The 17,120-nt window shown below is 38.3% G+C and overlaps 1 protein-coding gene across 2 annotated transcripts; it reads left to right on the top strand.

The window, feature by feature from the left end:
* Nucleotides 1–1,828: 1,828 nt before the first annotated feature.
* txnipb (thioredoxin interacting protein b) lies at nucleotides 1,829–4,332 on the top strand. 2 transcript variants are annotated; one of them, XM_056266262.1, is made up of 6 exons: nucleotides 1,829–2,300; nucleotides 2,872–2,947; nucleotides 3,027–3,174; nucleotides 3,267–3,626; nucleotides 3,724–4,023; nucleotides 4,126–4,332. In XM_056266262.1, the coding sequence occupies exons 1-6, from the start codon at nucleotides 2,045–2,047 to the stop codon at nucleotides 4,129–4,131; spliced, it is 1,146 nt and encodes a 381-aa protein (XP_056122237.1). In that variant the 5' UTR covers nucleotides 1,829–2,044; the 3' UTR covers nucleotides 4,132–4,332. The 2 variants fall into 2 exon arrangements, with proteins under 2 accessions (XP_056122237.1, XP_056122236.1); XM_056266261.1 differs by having other exon boundaries at nucleotides 4,123–4,332.
* Nucleotides 4,333–17,120: the final 12,788 nt, after the last annotated feature.

The following is a 17,120-nucleotide window of genomic DNA, read 5'->3' as shown; positions in this document are numbered from 1 at the left end:
TAACACTGGAGACGTACTGTAGAATAAAGCAGTTCATGGCAAATTGCAACAATCACTTTCTCAAAACTAAAATAAAGAGTATTGAATCATTTCCCTGTCAAACTAGTTCTTATGATTTCAGAACATTATGGATATAATATGTGTCTGAGAAATTTACCATGAGAATCAATGTTTCTTTTCAGTAATTTTTCTCTCATAGATCTTCATTGCCCTGAGACTCTGAAACCTGTGGAAGACCAGGATAATGGATCTGTGGTATTCTCTGTTCGCATCTGTTGTTTAAAGTTAAAACTATGCTGGTAAACTATAGTTTTCAGCAGCTGTGAGATGGAGGCTGTAGATTAATCTGTTTGAGGATCACAGGTGATGGAGGTTTCACTTCTTGTGAATTATCAAAAATTGGTGGGGTCTTTCACACTTGGGTGACACTGAATGGTGTTCGTTTGGAAGAGCTTGAATGTTTATATTATATTACTCTGTGTTATGTAATTTAAAACTGTCTTTTCCCTGCACTCTTACCTTAAAAGTACCATTCACTATATAGTATATGCTAGTTTTATGTTCATATGATATAATATAGGATGGAACAACAGGTGTTAAAAAGTACACAGACAGCCATCCATAACAGAGGGAGTTGAGCAATATCCCACTCTCTTCGGACAGGATTGTAACTCTGGAGATGGATGGACAGCATAATGAATGAGGTAAGCAGCTGTTTGTTTATATAGGCTCCTCCGATCACTGTGATGACAGACGAACGGGGTTATATAATCAGAGGACTCCTAAACTTTTTGTAGGGGCTCATGCAGTGAAGTGTTTTGGATTAGTCAGCAGATGGCAGTGCTCATCCAATCAGAACAGTCCATGTGAATAGTCTCTGTAACACGTTTCAGAGCATGTGGACTGTTCATGGTTGCATTCGTTTGGTCATCTCTGATGACCACTGGACTTAACTATACATGTCTAATCTGTCAGATATCTATAGTAAGATATCTCTCAAAATACCACAAATACAATGTAATACAATGTTTTTGGACATGTACCAGGGCAATACCATGGTTTTTGGATATGCACCAATGCAATAACATGGAGTATTGGACATGTGCAAAGGCAATAATGTGGTTTTTGGCCATGTACCAGGTGAATGACATGGCATTATCTGAGGGTGGCCTACCTAGTGCCATTTAAACACCGTGGCAAATGCATTTGGTTATCATTCGGTAGTATGGCATATCCTCACATAAACCTACTGTGGCAGTACCATAGTACAGTGACAGAAGTAAATGCATATACCATACCATATCTGGAACTAAGTATACCACATTACTACTGTGCTATATGTCCAAAATCATAAACTTTTTGGTACTTTAAAAAAAATCAAATTAACATAGTATAACCATCCGATACTATTTCTTTACCATAGTACAGCCACAGTCATTTTTGTTAGGGTAAACTGGGCTGTCTAGAAACACTTGATTCTTTGGTGTCATTCAGTTCAGGTATAAATGCATTTGTTATGTAGAAAGAAATCCCCACTAATTATGAATGAGTCACAGGAGTGTTTTGGAGCAGGGCACATACTCCACCCCTGCTCCATATAATCATTCCACCTCCTCAAAGACTCCCGCCCCTTACCCACGAGCTGTCCACGCGCTCTGGCTAGGTTGCCATTGGCCCGAGTGGGCGCAAACAGTCCGTGTGTCCTATGAGAGAGACGCGCCTGTGGCGATCCACGGGGAGCATGTGGGACCCCACCACTGATGCCCATGTGTGTCCAGCTCGCATCATCAGCAGAGCGGCCGTGTGAACTATATAACCACCTACTCCCACTCAGTGTTTACTGACAGAACAGAGTCACCAACATCCAATCGAAAATAATATTACAACAGAAAATAACACCAGCACGTACTGGTGAGTTTGTTGCTGAACTGATCAATTCAGTCAGTTACTTTGATAACCGAAAAGAGAGCGTTAATAGAACTATTAGTGGAATACTGCTAATTACTACTGGAATTCTTGTTCGCAAAATTAATAAAATAGAAAAATGGGCGTACTGACAAAGAAACCCAAGACCTTAGAAGTTCAGTTGAGTGACCCGAACAAGAGCTCGTATAGCGGCGGAGATAAAGTGGCCGGGCGGGTGATCGTGGAGGTGGCGGAGGCGGTGCGGATTTCCGCCGTTAAACTCTTCGGAATCGGATGTGCTAAAGTCGATTATAATAAAGGAAAGCTGCGCTGCAGGGAGGAGATTGAGTACCTGAAATATGAAGAAATTCTTCACCTCGATCATCAGCCAACAGGTGAGACTCGCACAAACTTTTGAGTGAATTCAAGAGGGTCTAACGTTACTTTTTCTGTCAGTAATTGTGCCTGTGCCTGTCCAGCTACTGTTGCTATAGTAACCTCCTTAAACGAGACTGCTCTACTTAGCGCACTCTGACTAACCTGTAAATCTTACTTTAGTTGTCATTAAAACGTTTTAAAACCTAAATGTAAAACAGCATACATCATTTTAAGACCTCTAACCTCTGTTTTAACTTCTTTTGGGTGGTTTCAAGCCCCATAACTAGGCCTAGTCGTGCTCCTTTAACCTAGGCCTACTATTGTAGTTTGAACAAGGTAGACAGATATTTTTCTCCCATTTATTTCGACTCTAATTTTGGTGTGGGTTGAATTTAGTTATTTGTGCATAGAATGAAAATCAAAAGGGGATAACTCAATGAATGGGGGGTTGGGTTGGGGAGGGGACAAATGTAAGTTTACGAATTGTTTATTGAAAAACCCTTTTTAAATTGAAAATGCAAAAGACATAAGGCTGAGTAAAAATGATGACTTTGGAGTGTTTCTTAAAGCACAATCTCGTCTCCACAGATGCAGATGGCTCCATCACTCTCAGGCCTGGAAACAAATACGAGTTCATGTTTGGTTTCGAACTTCCTCAGGCAGGGTGGGTTTCTTTCTGAAAATTCCTATTACAAATATTGCATTAAAATATTAATATTTTAACGCAAGACCTTTCAAAACAGGTGCCTGGTTTCCTCGTATGTGGGAAAGTTTGGCTCAGTCCAGTACTACGTGAAGGCCGTCATAGAGAAATCAGGCCAGTCGTATGCAGAATGCAAGCGATATTTCGAGGTGGAGGAACCCATTGATGTCAACACCCAAGATCTCATGGTGAGTAATTCCAAAGAGGTCACACAAATATCTATGAAATTTACATGGTTAAAACGTGAGTAAGAACTTTAGTACTTTCTGCTTCCTCTCAGGCTCCAGTTGCAGGAGCGAATCAGAAGAAAGTCACCTGCATGTTTATTCCCGACGGCAGCGTTTCCGTGGCCGCTCACATAGGCCGGAAGGGTTACAGCGAAGGAGAAGACATTTGCATCGACGCTCAGTTCGAGAACACCTGCTCTCGGATCATCGTTCCTAAAGCCGCCATCATAGCCAAGCACATTTATCTGGCGAACGGCCGCACCAAAGTGTTTCACGAGAAACTCACTTCTGTCCGGGGCAACCACATCATATCTGGCATGCGTGACGTGTGGCAGGCGAGAGTCCTCCGTGTGCCCAAGCTGAAGCCCACCATCCTGGGCTGTGACATTATCCACGTTGACTACTCTCTGAGGGTAAGTTATATTCATGATAATCAATGCAGATGCTTCAGACTCCACTGGTACATGCGGATCAGAGGTTAACCTCTATGCTCTCTCTCTCGGGGTTTAGATCTCTGTGCACATCCCAGGAAGCGAGAAGCTGATCCTAGAACTGCCTCTGGTCATCGGGACGATCCCCTACAACGGCATGAACAGTCGGACCAGCAGCATGAGCAGCCAGGATGGCAGTGCCACTTCCAGCACCTGCGTGTCGCTCCCGTCTTCTCCGCCCAGCTACAGCGAGATCTCCCGGGACAACCGCATGGATAGTTCCTTCATTCCTCTCCTGGATGATTACGACGAGGATGACAGTCCTATCTTCATGCATATTAGCGAGTATCAGCTTCCCCCTCCTCCAGCATACACTGAGGTACACACACACACACACTTACAGATATATTTAAACACAGCCTTTACCCTAGCTGAGATTGCACTAAGGATTATGTCTGTCTTTTCTCTGATTAAACAGCAGAACTGAGGCTGCATTTCCAATGGAGTTCTCCTTCACTTGCTGCCACAAAATATTAAACTCCAGTAGAAGATCAAACGCAGGAAGATTCAGATCTCAGAACGCAGAATGACACTGCTAAAGGACCATGCATGCTTTACTCCAGACTTGTGGACTATGAAACGCTGTGTCACATCCAGAACTGGTTGATTGCAAGTTGGTGAAGTCGCCAGAATCACAGGACAGTTTTTCTGATGTAAGAAGAATCCACCTCTTGAAACTGACCATTGACGTCTACATGTTTAATTCTGAAGAACCCTCAGCATCTGAGAGAGTTTGTACATTTATGATTTTGCCATATTGGTGTAATATTCTGTCAGCTTTTATTCCAAATTGGAATGTATAGAGTGAAAAATGTTCAGATTAGAGGCACAATATTTTTGTGATGCACAAAAATGTGATGTAGTTTTGTGAGTAGAAACAATTGTATATCATAACGAGCATGTGTATTTCTAATTTAATAGATAGAAATCAGAATACGCATTTATATAGAATATGCCTATATTGTCAGTTTTCATATAGTCTACAATAGAGTATTAGTGTCGAAGTAATCCAATTTGAAATTTAATGTGCATTTTGTAACTGATTTTTTTTATTTTTAAAATGATTGAGTTCTACAGATAATAACATTTTCACAATACAATAAAAGTTAAAATTATCAAATGCAATCAAGTGTCATTAAACTTTTTATCTATCTATCTATCTATCTATCTATCTATCTATCTATCTATCTATCTATCTATCTATCTATCTATCTATCTATCTATCATCTGTCTGTCCATTCATCCGTCTGTCTATCTCTGTTTACTGTATATCTGAGTACTATATATTATTGCACACTGTGAAATTTTACAGTCACTGTACTAAGCATGTAGTTTTGTTTTATGAAACATGGTGTGTGAGTAGTACATTAGCACAGAGTCTTGTCTACACTCTTGGCATGAGGATGAATGGAGAGCAAAGGTTGATAGCAGGAAACAAAACAAATAGCAGTGTTATGAGCACCTGTTGTGTATCTGTAGGGGAATATTTTCTGGCTGGAAAATATTCAAGAGCTATTTACTCATGGCCAATACACTTCCATCCATGGGCCTGTGTTCAGAATAGCATTCCAGTTACGTAATTCTAATCCAAATGGGCAAAGTGAACGTGCCGGTAACTGAACACTCACTCACCGGGCAGATCAGACCATGTGTTTTACAGTACCTACCTAAAGTTTACTGCGATTATTGTGTGTTTTATCATATTTTTGGTTGTGCACTGGGGTCCAAAAGTCCACAAGTGAAAATGCTTATATGTAGTATAGTTTTCAGATTTCTTATTTATTGGGTAAACTAAAAATATTGTTAAATGAATAATTGCAATACAAAAACATTAAAGTGCAAGCATTGAAATAATATGTGAAGATGTTCAGAAAGGAGCAGCCCTGTCCGCGGACATCCATGCGGGACTGCATGCGTGCAGGGATGGAACCAAGTCAAGGCTGAGATCAGCAATCCTGGAACCATTAAATCATCAGAAACCTGATGTGGCTGTTTACCCACAGTGCAGCTGTTCCTCTTTATAGAGCTCTCTCAAAAAGGATTTGTATCTCTCCTGACCCCCCGCTTTCTCGCTCACGTACTCGCTCCATTTCCAGCTCTTGAACTTGAACCTTGCTCAGAAATTCATACAGATACAAGACTACTCGTCTTCCCTTGATTTTTCTATATGCTTCCGTAAGACTGGAGTGAATTGTGTAATGCCATTGCATATTGTGGGAGACAAATAAATCAGTGGTTGAAGCCCACTGCATAGGTCAGATAGGGAGGCGTCTCTGAACCTGTGCTGGCATTTATCGCTCTTTGCATTTGCTGAGGAGTTTAAAGTGAAAATGTCAGACAGTCACACTAAATAGAGATGCAAGGCTGCATAGACTTATTCACATGCAGTTAGGGTTGGGTATCGTTTGAATTTTAGCGATTCCGATTCAGATGCTGCTTATCGATTCCGATAAAATAACACTGCACTTTATAAATAAGGTATACATTACAAATATGGTTACAAAAGTATTCAGTCAAGAACAGCGAGGGAATTTTCTCTATGTCTTTTGTTATTTGATTAGCATTACAGTGACGGCAGCAGGAATATTAGGCTGCTGGCACTTTAAGAGCTGCAATCCAATATACAGTTATGCATTTTCTTTGTCAAGTGTTTATGTTCACTTAAGATATAACCGACTGTGTTTACGAGGATATTTTGACATATTTTTGTGTGTATTCGTCCGTTCAAGTGCAAAAAGATGCGGAAGAGAACTCAGTTCAGTATCGAGTAGTAGCCTATACAGTATGAGAGGTGGCGTTCTGTGCGCACCTTTTGGATGTGCGCAATACAGAAAACAGCACGTGAGTCTTCTTGCGCTTGATTGATTTAAAATCACATTAAAATATTTTTTTCTGTGCACGCACTTTGGAAGTGTGTGCAGCACAGAAAACAACAAGTGGGTCTTCTTGCACTTGAATGGTTTAAAGTCATATTAAAATGCAGAAAAGGGAATCAATAAGAGGATTCAAATTTTTATTTTTATAACAAGTATCCGATTCCAGAGTTGGAATCGATTTTCGATTCCAAATAGTATACCGTATTTGTGTGGACATCTCATTGACTTCTATTTATGTTCAGTTAAGCTAATAATAATTAATTCACCCTAACTCTTACCATTACAGACAGCTTATGAATTAAAAAAAAAAAAAAAAATTATAAAAAATATATATATATTTATTATTTAATTCATTTAATGTTTTGTTTTATTTAAAAAAAAAAAAAATCATAACCCAGTTGTCTGTGGTTTCTCCAGTGTAATGTGAGTGCTGTACAGGTCGTCCTGCTGACTGCCTACAAGGGACTCTATGCTATTATTGACAGGTATGAAATGAGCCTTAAAGTCCCCCTGTAGTCAGTATCCCTTAAAACTCATATTTGATCAACAAAATTACATATTTAAAGAAAAAAGATTCTTCATGCCTTAAAATAGCTTGAATGTAACTCTACACCCTTGCCTCATTTAGTATACGGTTCTATGAATATGCAAATTAGCCCCGTCTAGAGTGACCACCATCAAACAAACCAAATGTGGGACGATTACTAAGTTTGTGTGGGACATGTCAACACTAAAACATAACCTGAAACGGTTATATAATGTCTAAACTTAATAAAAACATTTGTATTCTGCATTTCAGCTGATAGAAATACTTTGTTCTTTATTCCCTTCCAGAACACATCACAATGTAACATGACATTTACATGTCATTTAAATTCAACATCACTGAGCCCAAAGGCAGCTGGCATCATGCAGATAACTATTTTTTAAACAGTTCTGTCCAAGTCCAACTAAAATCCAACAAAATAAATAATGAACAAATAAAATATAAAACAACATGAAATTAGTTCATTGACAGTCTTATAGGCTATATTAAGAATATATTAAACCAAAAACTTTCATATTTTTTTTAGAAAGGATGTGAATTAAAACAACAACACCAGGCAAGAAGTTGATAAATTCTGTTAAGTTAAAATGTTCATTTACCGAATTATCCATTTGTTTTCTGACAGGGAACACATGGAACGAATCACCACTCCACATTTTGATTGACAGCCGTCACAACCTACTAGTGAGCGTGTTTACTCCTTTCTTTTCAACTATTGGATATGATTTTAAAAACGGCTGTTGTATTTGTACTTCTGACGAAGCGCTGTTAATAGGTGAAAAACTACGCCACAAAAAGAATAAATAAAATGCTTTCTTAAAAAGGCAAAAGAAGGCACGTTTTCTTAGGCACGTTTTCTTAATATGATAATTAAAAACCAACAGACTGATGAAAATGCGAGACATTTTCTCTATATGCAACGTGCGGGACAAGGGGTGAAAATGGTGTGCGGTACAACATAAAGCGGGACGGGTGTTCACCCTAGCCCCGCCTCCACTGACTGACACCAGCTCAGAGATCCACTCGGTGACGATCACACGTTGACTTGATTGGTTTCACTTTCAAGGTAGTTTGTTTGTGACGTCAGAAACACCAGTGATTTCAAACTTTTTTTCAGCGTATTGGTTCACTGCATTTTTAAGGAGAGAATACTCAGCAATGGTGTTAAGAAGATCATCGGGGTCTCTCTTCCCACCATCAAAGGCCTACATAAAACGCTGCATCGGCAAAGCAACCAGCATTGTGGATGACCACACACCCCTCACATAAACTCTTCAACCTCCTGCCATCTGGCAAGAGGTACCGTAGCATTCGGGCCAGACTGTGTAATAGCTTCTTCCCCCAAGCCATCAGACTCCTAAATACTCAGAGACTGGTCAAACACTTGTGTGTCGCATCTTTTGCACAGAGTTGCACTTTAATTCATTTTCACTCTATACCGGGCTGCTACCTCAATAATAGACTTGTAGTCAAGGCCGCCTAAACCGAGACCAAGACACTACCAAGACGAGGGTATCAAGACCAAGACAAGACCAAGACAGACCAAGTCGAGACCAAGACCGAGACCGGAGGGGGGAAAAAACAGAATAGTGTTGTTGAAGCTAAGCAATAACTTGTAAGATTTTGTTTTGCATTGCCTGCTCTGCCGATTTCGAAGTCTCCAAATGAATACATTCTGCAACTTTTAAATACATAATTATATTTTTAAAAACGAAATTATAAGCTAAAGTCCAGGATCCGAAAGTTGGTTGTTTTGTCGCTATGGTTACACACACACACACACACACACACACACCGTTGGCGGTGCGCTTAAAGTCATATGTCAGTTGTGCAGTTACCCAAAATCTAAGTTAAAACCCATCATGTCACTGATATGTGTTTTACTAAATATTAATACATCAAAAACTGTACATGAAATGTGTTTTTTAAATCAAGTGATCAAAGTGCTCGTTGCAGCTGCGATCAGTGGCGCGGATACGGCTCGCGCACCGCTGTGTCTTCACTCGGACGCGCGCTTCAATCCGTTGCGGAATAATGCGGATATCGCCGTGGATATTGATATCAGTGTTGCCAACTTAGCGCCTTTGTCGCTATTTTTAGCGACTTTTCAGACCCCTTTAGCGACATTTTTTCAAAAAAGCGACTAGCGACAATTTTAGCGACTTTTTGGACAAACCTCAGTAACCTCCAAATGTTGTCAGTACTGTCCTGCGAGCGCGAGGTCTTGCTTTCTCCCTGTCGTCACTCTCTCTAGCTGCGTCTCCCCTGTTCAGTTAGGGACTTTAAGCAACAGCTGCTGATAGAACGGCAACGGCAGCCGGAAGTAAACGGTTAACTGCCGTAGCTAAAGAGCGCAAAAATCACTAAGCAACAGTAAAGAGGACGTATGACGTCATCTAGCGACATTTAGCGACTTTTAGGCAGTGGTGGACGAAGTACACATACCATGTAGGGTAGACTGGGTACAGTTGAGACACTTTTTGCGTTTTGATTTTTCACACAAAAATAGATGCTGAAAAGACGTGAATTTCCACATGATATGCCACATGACATTTCATGAGCTTGTAGACTAAGATATTATCAATCAATATTACTCATAAGTAGTTTATATTTTCCACAATTAGCTCATAAAAATAAGGTGCTTTTTGTCTCAACTTTGTCTCAACTGTACCCATATGTGGTACAGTTGAGACAGTACCATGGTACAGTTGAGACACCCATTTTTAATGATGTAAAGGTAACTAATCGTTCATTGAAAATATAATAAATAAAGACAAATAAAAAAATAACAATTGGGCAACATGTTTGTTTATTCATCCATTCAAATTCATTAATGTTATTTAAATTAGCACTGGTTAAATTTTATAAAACAGAAACAACATATTTTATATATTCATTAATAATACACAGTTTAATTATCACAAATACCAAATTTTTATTTCATTTGCAGCTTATGCTGGCTAATTATGACATTTAACCTGTTATCATAACACTGAACAACTAAACAGTGTGTTTCCTAATAGAACTCCATCGCGGGTACAGTTAAGACAGTGTGTCTCAACTGTACCCTGATGGCCACCTCGCGCATTTCTCTAGATTTTGCAATGACCATGCCTGAAACAATCCCATGAAATATGCCCGTTTTTAGGGCACAGAATAACGTTTGTGATTATACCAGTTACGTTTAACAGTCACATAAGGATAATAAGCTATTCATTGTGGAGTGTGCATGGTGAAGTGAACGTCTTACCTTAAAAAAAACTTTTGCCGATATCTTCGGAGCGGAGATGCGTCCATTGATCAAATTTCCCACGATCAAAGAGGACACTAATACGCATGTGCACAGCAAAAATCACAACTTGTGCTGGCTGCGCACGCAAGTTATTTAAGGTGTCTCAACTGTACCTATGTCTCAACTGTACCCAGTCTACCCTACTTGAGTAAAAGTAAAGATACTCAAGGTAAAATATTACTCAAGTAAAAGTAGAAGTGCTGCCTTTAAACATTCACTTGAGTAAAAGTACAAAAGTATTTGCCTTCAAATGTACTTAAGTATCCAAGTACTTGATTTTTTTTATGGCTATAATGTCCTATTATAATTTGTCGCAAGACTCTTGCTTAACTCAGTCTAAGTGAAGACTAATGTCACTCTTGGCACACCAATCTATTAATAAAATGACATTAATTAGTTTGGTATATATATATATATATATTTGAATTGAATTAATTTTTTGTGTGTTTAATTTTGGAGGGAAGGGGACTGTTCCTATAAGGTATAAAACATTTTACAGTATTTATTGTAGGCCTATATTTTTCTCCAGCGCCTATGGTCATAATTATTAACATCTTAATGTTATGATACATTCACATAAACCTGCACAACGCCATTAAATATATATATATACACTACCGTTCAAAAGTTTGGGGTCAGTGAGATTTTTATTTTTATTTTTTGGAGGAAACAAATCAATACTTTTATTTATCAAGGACAGTAAAGACATTTATAATGTTACAAAAGATTCTATTTCAAACAAATGCTGTTCTTTTGAACTTCCTATTCATCAAAGAATCCTAAAAAATAATAAAAAACTGTACAACTGACAGACCAACAACTGTTTCAACATTGATGATAATAATAATAAATGTTTCTTGAGCATCAAATCCTCATATTATACTGATTTGTGAAGGATCATTTGACACTGAAGACACTGACACAGGTGATGCTGAAAATTCAGCTTTGATCACAGGAATAAATTACACTTTACTATATATTCACACAGAAAACAGCTGATTTACACTGGAATAATATTTAATACTATAACTGATTTTTGTTGTATTTTTAATCAAATAAGCGCAGCCATGGTAGCAGAAGAGAATTCTTTTAAAAGTATTTAAAATCGTACCGACCCCAAACTTTTGAACGGTAGTGTATAATATACACACACATATACACACATACACACATATATTCACAGACGCGCGCGCGCGCACACACACACACACACACACACACACACATATATATATATATATTCTATATTCTATGTCATGGGAGCAGCCAATTTCCCTCCAAAATTAAACACAAACCCAGAAAAAAAAGCTATTATATGCAAGTCATTTTAGTGGCAACGTAAGCAATGTACATTATGCGTCAATAGCCTACTTACCGATAATTGCTGCAATAATAGCAGCTCTCTGTCCCGCTTAAAATCATTGTCAACGCGATTTGTTTGGAACTATTGAAAGCCACGCGAATAACGACCGCGCGGCGGCGAGATCACTGTCACAATCATCTATGTTCGCAACTCTCATATTTAACGGCTCTGATTCGCGCTCAGATACCGCCAAGGCAAGTTCAAAACAAAGCGCGCGCGCTGTACTGTGATTGGTAGCTCGTTTGGCCAGTTACGTTTTTATCCACTCATAAATAAAAAGGAACGACTGATTTTGAAAATGTAGTAGAGTAAAAAGTAAGATATTTGACTTTGAAATGTAGTGGAGTTAAAGTAAAAGTCTCCCAAAATTTAAATACTTGAGTAAAGTACAGATACACAAAAAAGCTACTTAAGTACAGTAACGAATTACATTTACTTCGTTACTGTCCACCACTGCTTTTAGGGAAGGCCTTATACTTTCCTTTGAAAATAGTTGGCAACACTGATTGATTTTGCTAAATCCTAGACAAGACCGAGAGGTCCGAGACCAAGACAAGACCAAGACCAAAGACCGTCAAGGCCGTGACAAGGTAAAAGTGGTCTCGAGACCAAGACCACTACTCAATAACTGCTATGTCCATAGAACACTATTCATAGTATGGTATGTTTACATTTGGCATTTTTTTTTAGAAAGTATCATCTCTTTGCACTACTCAGATCACAAATGTACTGGTCGGCGCTGCACTGTCTTTTACTGTGCCTGTTGTCCGGTTTCTGAGTAATTTATTTATTGTGTTGTACTGTCCCGTACTTTTGCACACGTTTGCACGTGCTGCACTTATGGAGACTGTGTAGTCTCGTGTGATTTTGCGATTGTCCTATGTTGTTTTTATGTAGTAGGGCCTACCATGGTCCTGGAGGAACGTTGTCTCGTTTCGTAGTGTACCGTACTAACTGTATATAATTGAACAACAATAAAAAACACTTATCAAAATAAGTTAAGCAATTTTCAACTGTTTTTATAAGTTATACAAGATTCAACTCATTTTTTAAGTCAGTTTAATGTAATTTAAGTTGAAATGTCTTAATGTAAAGTTGAATGTACGTAACAATTTAAGACATCAACTTTTTTTTTTTTACAGTGTATGACGTTATTGACAGCTAGGCGACCCAATGATATTACACTGGTTAAAATAGCTGATTTCTCTGTATTTAAACATTGTTGAAACATTTGGGATGATGTACACAAGTAAACAAAATATATAACATTGTTTTATATATATATATTTTAATCCAAAAATCTTACATACTGTGATTTTAAAATGTTGTTTCACAACAATGGTTTGTTTGTTTCCCCGAGGTTGGTTTCCCTGAAATACTTATCTTTGTATGTTTGAGTATTGCAACATAGCCTGAACCAATGGTGGGATTTTGGGGCGGGGATATCTGTTCTGGTAAACTAATGGCAATTGGGGGAGGGTTTGGGAAAACATGTTTATTTTTGTTATTGCAAACACACTTCACCTTTAACATTTCAACACAGGGGAGGGAGAGGAATTGTCCCTCCAAGAATCATTTGTGCAAGACTGTATGCGTGCTGGGATGGAACTACATCAAGGGCAACATCAGCTATCCTGGATACATTAAATGAGAGAATCAGATACCTGATATGGTTGTTTACTCACTATGCAGCTGTTCCTTTTCTTAGAGCGCTCTCAAAAAAGGATCTGTATCTTTCCTCACCTCCCGAACTTTAGCCTAGTTTAGAAATCCACCCAAGTAGAACTGTTTATACCAGTCTCTTCTAGATTTTTCTGTGAGCTTAATTTGGTTGCAGTGACAATTGTGATTCCATTGCACGAGAAGAGCACCGGACACTGTGCCATTCATCACTCTTGCTTCTGTAGAGCATATTAAAATGAAAATGTCAAATAGTTACAGGTGCCATAATACTAATTATTCCAGCCATCAGCTAATCTTTGCCATTATCCGGTTGTTTTAGATTACTGTTATGTGAGAGAGGTTGTCCTGCTGACTAATGCTGTAGAGCGGGACTCTCTACTGTGACTGACAGGTGCAACATGAGCCTTGGTATTTGTTTTACATGTGTGGCCTAGAATTTGAAGCATTTTATAAAATGCATAATAGAGATGATGTCCGTGAGATATGTTATTAATAACCCTGAGCTAGAGTAATGCAGATATTATAGACAATATTATTTGCACATGTAATAAGGACGGAAAGCTTGTTTTATGAACTGCCTAAAATACCACAGCTACCCTATACTCTCATCATGCTTAGAGTTTGGTATTTGAACAAATCTCTAACCGCAAACAATTACACTTGGGCACATAAATTGTCTGGCACAGTTTAATGATGCCTCAAATCATGCATGTTATAATAATTGGGCTGAAATCACAATTATATAAACCGATTGAAGGACACTGAGGAAAGAGCCCAAGGGAACAGAATTGCATACAGACTACTAGTGCTCTTATTTTGACATATGTCACTAACCACCTAGCAAAGCCTTACCTTACTTCAACATTTTTTTCTCAGAAAATATTAAAATGTAATGTTTTCACTCGATTTTTAAAATCTGTTTTGCCTACTAAAATCAGTTGTTCAGATTTGTTCAGTGATTCTTTCCACATCGCCAGTAGATGGAGACAGATTCCTGAGGTACCTTTACGCGCAAACGCTAGATGCATTCGAAATTGCATACTTCCCTATAGTAGGCGAAAAACAGTATGTGACAGTAGAATTCATAATAGCCTTCCCTACACAGTAGGCTACAGCGAGAGTAGGCAAAAAGTACCCGGATGACCAATTACTTCCAGCGAGACTCTGAAGTGTGCATATGATGGACACTTTAGCCCATGATCCCTCACTCACTCGTTTTCATTCAAGTGGACAATACATGTAGGGAAGACCTAATTCACAGCAGCGCCATCTTTGATTTTTAACATGAAAGCGAGGCTGTGAGTGAGTCATCTCTTCAGTGGGTTGTACTGTTATTTATTTAATGTGTTTTTTGATTGTTCTGCTGACTAAACAAACACTGCAAAAATATCTTTCCAAGAAATGTCATAGACAAAAAACTCCAGACAACATGAGCTGTGGAAATTATAAGTGATCTAGCTTTATATAGATTTTAACAGTGGATGCTATTGAAAACATGGTAGGTCTGCACACACACACACACACAGACACACACACACACACACACACACACACACACACACACACAAAATATTAGCCTTGTTCTACAACTATCAAACATACCGGACGATCTTTGCTCAAGCAGCATTTTTAAATGTGAAAAAGATGAACAGATTATGTGGCTTCACAGCTGTAAGCTGTCACTTCAGATACATTCTTTTCTGATTCTTAAAGAGCATATTGCAGGTAAAAAAAAAAAATCTAAATTAATATATAACCTTGTATGAAAATACCATATGAAAAGGTAATGCAGGATTTAAAATGTTTTAAAACGACATAAGGGCACAAATTTAGTAGATAAAGTGAGCATTTCTTTGACTGCTCGTAAAAACCGTTTTTTTTTCAACATCGCGTCATTTTACGTCACCAGAGGGAGGGAGCCTCAGCAGCGCAGATAGGTTTGTATGTACGAGCGGGTAAATTAGCTTTTTTATACTCAGAATGACAATTTGGAATGTAAAGAACAACATATTATACAGTTATTTGTTTTATTAGGAAAATACCATACACTGATTCATAAAAAGAATTGGGCTTTTTTCACATTTTATAAATGACTTCACATATGTAGGCTACATCTCTTGGAACAAACTAAAAACAAAAAAGCAATGAAAACATGTAATGCTTTGAAAGCACTGGATTTTATGTAAAACTTTTTTTGTATTTTTTATTTCCTGGCAGCTAATGTTAATGTGATATTGTGAATATGTAAAACCTCTTGTTCTTGTGGCATCGAATAAAAAAAAAGTCAGTGAGAGCGTCGTGAATCAGTGTTTTCGGTATAGTTTTTGTATTTTAATTTATCATCGTCATGGTAAATTATTGTGTTTGTGGAGGTTGCAAAAACTCCAGCCTGTCAGGACATCGAGTCCACAGGTCTTCTAAGAAAAGGGACTGTAGGCTATATCTTTCGTGCCTGTGTGCGGTGTGTGCAGCTGCGAGACAGGATTTCTCTTCTGCATCGGCTTCGAAAAACGCGGTCGTGTGTAGCGTACACCAGATCGAAGAAACAAAAACGTGTAGGCTATATCAGGAATAAAAATATCTATCTGTCTCTCGATGAGAAAACGCTAAGTTATATCATGTAATTTACGTTAGTCTGGATGGATATTAATGAGCATGACATGCGCCTGATCAAAGCTTAGTTTATTCTGGTAAATTCCAATACTCCTAGTCCTAGATTACCAATAATAGCTTTGCTATTAACTGATATACGATGGTAATAATCTGTACAATATTGTGAGCACAATGTATATCGTTAGCGAACGTGTATATAGGCTATATATCTATAAGTTAGCGGTGGTCTCTCACCACGACACCTGCCGTGGCGGCGTTTTAAATAGGCCTATGGCATTCCCCATTACTCTGTGCATGTAAAACAACGACATTATCGAACGATATACACCACATTTTACCAAACAGAATGAACGATGCACTATTAACTCTATTACACTATTAATTAAAACTCACAGTGAACAGCATTAAATATAAAAACACATATGCCTTACCTTTTTGTTGCAGTGCAGTTTTTATTGCAGTGGTATAATGTTTTGCCGACAGCACTACAGTCCTCATTTTTTTATTCCTGCTTCCATTCTCCTGATTGCTATTATTTAATTTCTTCGTTAAAAAAACATCCAGGGAAGATTGAATAGGCCTGTTCTTTTAATGTTTACTCAGTATCTGACAGCTAGGCTAATCAAAAATAGCGTGATTAAGTGATGCAATAAACTGCGGCTGCGCACACTCACTCCACGCAAGTTTTTTTTATAATAATAGGCCTACTTTTGCAATAATGTCTCCTCTGACCGTTGTTCTGTCTAACATTAATCCTGGCCTGTCCCTGCTCTCTCAGCAGCATAGCAGGCTCATAATTGTAAGGCTGTCGTCCGTGGTCTGTCATACGAGTAAGTCCGAAATGTCATTGCGATCCATTGTTTTCCTGTTGTTTGAATGGTTTGAATCGACCGCTCTCCCGCCCGTTACGTCACGCCCGTCACGCCCATTTTCAGATGCGGAAGTAAAATTCTCTCACAAAAACGACTCCAGAAGCCAATGTAACGTTTTTTTTAAGTATATTTTAAAGAAAATCTAATTACTACATTGTTTTTCTATATAT

This window comes from Rhinichthys klamathensis, unplaced genomic scaffold, assembly GCF_029890125.1.
Source record: "Rhinichthys klamathensis goyatoka isolate OS25496 unplaced genomic scaffold, OSU_Roscu_1.1 h1tg000246l_1, whole genome shotgun sequence".
In the NCBI taxonomy this organism is placed as follows: domain Eukaryota; kingdom Metazoa; phylum Chordata; class Actinopteri; order Cypriniformes; family Leuciscidae; genus Rhinichthys; species Rhinichthys klamathensis.
Note: the sequence above shows the minus strand (reverse complement) of the source record. Positions and strands in the feature narration are given on the sequence as shown.

Excerpts from the sequence above, each read along its gene's own strand:
- txnipb (XM_056266261.1), top strand. The coding sequence starts at position 2,045 with ATGGGCGTACTGACAAAGAAACCCAAGACCTTAGAAGTTCAGTTGAGT. Across the intron at positions 2,301-2,871 it reads CCTCGATCATCAGCCAACAG|ATGCAGATGGCTCCATCACT; the intron begins GTGAGACTCGCA and ends TCGTCTCCACAG. Across the intron at positions 3,627-3,723 it reads ACGTTGACTACTCTCTGAGG|ATCTCTGTGCACATCCCAGG; the intron begins GTAAGTTATATT and ends CTCGGGGTTTAG.